The sequence below is a fragment of the Barbus barbus genome (assembly GCF_936440315.1).
Source record: "Barbus barbus genome assembly, chromosome: 25".
NCBI lineage: Eukaryota > Metazoa > Chordata > Actinopteri > Cypriniformes > Cyprinidae > Barbus > Barbus barbus.
This window is the reverse complement of record NC_136753.1, coordinates 8,697,288-8,703,291: the sequence shown is the minus strand read 5'-3', so window position 1 is coordinate 8,703,291 and position 6,004 is coordinate 8,697,288. Positions and strand designations below refer to the sequence as shown.

The following is a 6,004-nucleotide window of genomic DNA, read 5'->3' as shown; positions in this document are numbered from 1 at the left end:
GGAGACAGAGACATAGTCGCATGGCACAATAGGGTGATTTAAAGCATGAGTAATGCTTTCTCAGAACAATTATGAGGTCTTTGATATAAAATGTGCAACACATTTTTTTTTTTTAAGTTTGTAAGATTAAATTGTAATTAATGTTCACTGATCAACAGCTGTCAGGAGGTGACAGAAAATCTTAGCAGCAATAGGAAGCTGACTTTTGGTGACCTGGTCTGAACTTAGTAAGATGAGACTTAACCCTCTCCTTGCCAAAAAGAGTAGACCAGCAGATTTTAGAACCTGCGGAAATAACACAATCTTTTTAAGAAAAAAAAAACAACTGCCAAATTTTCCATTTCCTTAAAGTGATAGTTCAGCCAAAATGAAAATTCTGTTATTAATTATTCACCCTCAAGTCGTTCCAAACCTGCAGGACCTTCTTTCATCTTCGGAAAACAATTTATGACATAATTAAATTTTTAGGTGATTTGACCCTTTAATGCTGTAAAAAATGCATGTTTTGTATCTTTAAATGACCTAAAATAATAATAATAATAATTCATTACATTTATATAGCGCTTTTCTACTTTTTCTAAGCACTCAAAGCGGTCTACATTGTGAGGGGTGGTGTCTCCTCGTCCACCACCAGTGTGCAGCATCCACCTGCATGATGCGACGGCAGCCATATTGCGCCAGAACGCCCACCACACACCAGCTTACTGGTGGAGAGGAGACAGAGTGACGAAGCCAATCAGTGTAAGGGGATGATTAGGAGGCCATGATGGTCAGAGACCAATGGGGAAATTTGGCCAGGATGCCGAGGTCACACCTCTACTCTTTTCGAAAGACATCCTGGGATTTTTTAAGGACCACAGAGAGTCAGGACCTCGGTTTAACGTCTCATCCGAAAGACGGTGCTTTTTGACAGTATAGTGTCCCCGTCACTATACTGGGGCGTTAGGACCCACACAGACCGCAGGGTGAGCACCCCTGCTGGCCTCACTAACACCTCTTCCAACAGCAACCTAGTTTTCCCAGGAGGTCTCCCATCCAGGTATTGACCAGGCTCAACCCTGCTTAGCTTCAGTGGGCAACCAGTCTTGGGCTACAGGGTGATATGGCTGTGGCGATAAATAAATAAATACATGGTAAATGAAAGACGCCATTAGAATATGTTGTTTTTGAATCTGTCGTGTCTTGCCAGTTATGAGAAGGATCATATATTATATTTGCACTGGTTTTATAAGTGCACTGGTTATTTCAATTTTTTGAAGCGTGGGAAAAGACATTACTATAATCGCTATCAACGTTGTTGTTGACCGTGCCATTGTACCAAACACACTGCTGTATTTATGGCCATCTGACATCCTCTGAGTGGCGGAAGTTAAACACACTGTCAAGAACAGGAATCTGGTCTGCACGCCATGTCGTAGCTGGCACCTTTGACAAGGCGCGGAATTCTGCAGAACAGCCTTACAGCGTGATCACATCAGCATTGGTTTGCTATAAGTCATTCAAATCATTGTGTCTTTTGTACACACAGCCACAATTGACTCGTATTGTAGACTTATGGGACACAAAGATGGTTCTGTTGATAGGGGCCAAACTGGCTCCATACAGGAAATGTACAATCATCAGTTATCTTTGATTGTTGCCCCAAAACAAATAATGGGTCTCCAGTGAGCACACACACTGTAGGAAACACATTTGTGGGAGAGACAACACATTATCATAGATTTAAGAACTTTTTTGAATGCATTATGGTATCGACATTTAGCCTGCCCTATTAATGTTCATTTATTTTTGGAATCTCTGACATCATAACTCCATTCAGTCTATAGATACAGTAGTTGTGGAATGAACCAAAAACTAAAAAATACTATTAACTAAAGCTAAACTAAAGAGGGCGCTTGAGACATTTTGTAAATGAGGTGATGAAAAAATTGGTATATTGTGCCACCTAGTGGACTCTTTTCGGTTATACAGCGCACTTATGGCCCTGTGGACCTAAACACTTAACATATTAAATACATTTTCACTTTTTTTATTTTTTTTTTATTTTACACAGTTAAATATATATATATATATATATTAATTTAAATGAAATTAAAATATAAATTAATTTATTATTTTTTCTGAAACTCTATTTTCACTACACTGCCACTTCTACCACATCTGAATATGTGTTTAAATGAGCATTTATAATTTTCTTTTTCCTTTTTTTTTTAAATTAGAGAGGAAACGCTTCTGGATATCTTATCACAATTATCACACTGTGCTTGCTAGCTGAATAGATTAACACAGACATCACTTTGATTTCTTAGAATTACCCATGACAATAAAATGAATGGTGATCTGATCTAGTCTCTGAAATTTAAACCTCACGTTGTTTGAACCAAGACACCGCGTTCCAGGAACATGCTTCACTGCCAAAACATGCATATCAAAAACAACCCACAGTTACATCTAGTAAGCCACATGAACACTAGAGGTACATCTTGCAAAACCCAATTTTATGAGTTGCATAAGCATCCTTGCAGGTGTCAGTTTGCAGCTGGCTCACACGCTTGTTTATATTTACATGGATGATGTACTTTGGTGGCAGGGCCAACAAACTTTCCACAGTTATTTTTCATAAAGGTTACATGAAGCTCTAGATCAGGGGTGTCAAAGGTTAGTTCTAAAACGAATTAAACAGACCTAAAACAGCTAACCGGTAGCAGATGAAATGCAAGTGTGTTGAAGCGAATGTCATGTGGTGTAACCATATCATGATTCCTTAATTATTAAACATCAGTTATCTTATATTTTAAGAAAATATCTAACCTTATAGCCATGAGGGTCTACAAGGGTCCTATTTTCTTTCTTTCTTTCTTTCTTTCTTTCTTTCTTTCTTTCTTTCTTTCTTTCTTTCTTTCTTTCTTTCTATTTATTATTATTTATAATTAGCTTTTATTTTAATATTTTCAGTTTTTACATAAATTATAAATTTTATTTAAAATTTCAGCATATATTATACTTTTTGTTATTTCGCATTTCTTATGAGCTTTTTAGCTTTTTTCCATTTCAGTTTGTTGCCAAGTTGCCAGTTTAAAATTTTCGTCTAAGATTTGTTTAAACTTTTTTCAATTAATGAAAACTATTAACAACAACATTTGTTTTTCTGATGTTGGTTATAAAACATCCTACAACATTACGTTTATTTGGTGGACAAAGATTTTTCAGATACTTACAAGCAGTGAAGCAGTATATAACATACATGACTATACAACTGAAGTTGACCAATTATAATATTAACCACTGTACATATTTTCTGCCATATTTAATCAAAAGCCTTGTCAAAAATAGCTTTGTGTGTAAACAAAGAAATAAATACACTACAGCTGCTTGAAAACATCTCTCAGGTATTTTTCTTTGATGATAAATTTTGCTTCAACCTTTGATGGGCACACACTGGTCTGAACATGTTGTTTCAGTGCTCATGTGAGTGAGATGATGATGTAACAGACATGACTGACATAAATATGTTGTACTATATTCTACAGTGATCATGTGCTATTTTGAAGCCCATCTCCAGGAGGAGACAATGAAACTTTAAGTGTGAAGTCGCTGTCGAGGGGTGGCATGGCTGTCGACCATATGACTGTTTGTTTACAAATTCACTGTGCTAAAATTGTGAACCACCCAGTCATGGGGGGATGAGGGGCTTCCATGAGGCAGCAATTCTGATGTCTGTCTTTCACCGCCCATCCATCTGATCTCTCTTCCAGAACCATACAGACGGATGTTGATGGCAAGTGGCCATCAGGACAAACAGGTGAGGGACAATGCAAGCTAAAACAGATTATGTGTTACCAAACTCACCCCTTACACAATTGTCCTAAAACTCCTTCTGAATTTCTCACATACCATACAACAGCTGATTCAAATACTCTTAGGAAACAATAAAAGTAGCTATCAAAATGTCATAATATGGCAATTGATCTGCCATGTTGTTGTGCAGTCTGGGAAGTTCTGAATGTCTGGATGTCTAAATGCCAACAGCTATCACATGGGGTTTGTTTGGCCTGACTATGTGATTCGCCTACATATTTCTCCCACAGATGGAGAGCTTGGAAAGGGAGGGGGTCGGTGTTGCTAAGTTTGGCATGTGACTTGTTCTTTAGTGGGTTGTGTTGGAGGGCTGCATGTTTATCCAAATCAAGCCGCATAAACAAGTGGTGGGAGCAATCCTGTCCCAGCCGCCTCACAGATCAAGTGTCACAGGCAGCCGGCCGGTATATAAACCCTGAGTGCGTCCTGCCCCGACAGATCAAATTAACCACAGTAAAGGCAGAAGTGACCAGAAAAGCTCAAGCTCAACCAAAGCCAAAGCACAGAAGGTTATAAGGACTCTACCTCAAACGACAGCAATGGACATCCAAACGGGTCAAATAGTTTGGACTCCGAGTCCCATGGAGAGCCTGGAGAAGCAGCTGAGCTGCCCCATCTGCTTGGACATGTTCACAAAGCCGGTTGTCATTCTACCGTGCCAGCACAATCTGTGCCGCAGCTGCGCCAGTGACCTCTATGACTCCAAAAACCCATACCACTATTCTGGAGGCATCTTCCGATGCCCTACCTGCCGATTTGAGGTGGTGCTGGACCGCCATGGTGTCTACGGTCTGCAGAGGAACCTTCTGGTGGAGAACATCATCGACATCTATAAGCAGCAGTTGGAGAAAGGAGGTAATACCCTTGAACCTCCTTTGAAATCCAAAGAAACAAAAGAGCCTATGTGCGAGGTACATGAAGATGAAAAAATTAACATCTACTGCGTAACCTGCCAGACACCTACTTGCTCCATGTGCAAAGTATTCGGTCAGCACAAGGACTGTGAAGTTTCCACTCTAAAAGTTGTTTATGAGGCCCAGAAGTCTGAACTTAAAAATTCAATTGACCAGCTAGGCGCCAACAACAGCTGCTTGCAGGCGATGTTGACACAGATTGAGGAAACCTGCAAAACTGTGGAAGAAAACAGCCAAGTGCAGAAGCAGAAGTTGGGGGAGAAGCTTGACCTACTCTATGCCATCCTAGAAGACCGCAAGACCCATCTCCTGGAGCAGATCACTCAAGAACAGGATGAGAAGGTGGCTCTGGTGCGATCGCTAATCCAGCAATACAATGAACAGCTGCAGGTCAGTGTCAACCTGATGGACAAAGCATCCCAGACCATGGACAACAGCAATACAACTGAGTTCCTCATTGCTGCCAAGCAGCTGCTCACAGAAGCCAAAGATGTATCCAAGAACTCCCATCTGCAGAGGCCAGAGCCCGGCTTTGAGAGTATGGACCACTTCACGCTCTTCACAGAAGACGCAGAGGCCATGCTCGCAAAAATGGACTTTGGAGTCAGTGGAGATGATGATGAGGATGAGGAGGAGGAGGAGGAGGAAGAAGAGGAAGAATAAGCAATGATAGGCTCTAGAAAAAGAACTTAGTGGGGAAAAAGAGACGACAACAGATATAAAACCTTCATGGTTCATGATAAGGACAATACTCTAGCTGCTTTTGATAACTGTGAGACAAGGGAAGTGCAATCTTAAAGCAGTTTCAGTACAAATTGTACAAATTGCACCATTTGTAATGTCTTTTCCACTTGACTTTTGTACTTTTTTATTAATATGGATGTTCATATTGAATTATGTTTTTTACATTTTAGTAGAAAATAGAAGTTTATGTTTTGTTTGCCAAATTAAAGCTAGATTTATAAGCTGTAGAATACAGCTCTGCTAACTTTAGAGTGTCATGTGATATACAAATGTTTGAATACTTGAAATATTAAATAATGCACTTGACTAATGAACTGTAATGCAATGTTCATTTTCATTGGATAGTTCAGTGGAAATAAAGGACTTACAAAAAAAAAACAAAAAAACTTTATTTAAATTACTATAGCACACACCTTCCGATGACCTTAAAATTCTTGGCATTTTACATCTTTCAGCTGGGTTGCTATATCTGCATTCTCTCCAATCTA

General features: G+C 39.4%; 1 protein-coding gene across 1 annotated transcript; it reads left to right on the top strand.

Annotated features, from left to right (window-relative positions):
• Nucleotides 1–4,300: 4,300 nt before the first annotated feature.
• Nucleotides 4,301–5,879, top strand: LOC306844632 (E3 ubiquitin-protein ligase TRIM63-like). Its single transcript, XM_079376904.1, has one exon. The coding sequence runs from the start codon at nt 4,398–4,400 to the stop codon at nt 5,433–5,435; it is 1,038 nt and encodes a 345-aa protein (XP_079233030.1). The 5' UTR covers nt 4,301–4,397; the 3' UTR covers nt 5,436–5,879.
• The last annotated feature ends 125 nt before the right edge of the window (nt 5,880–6,004 follow it).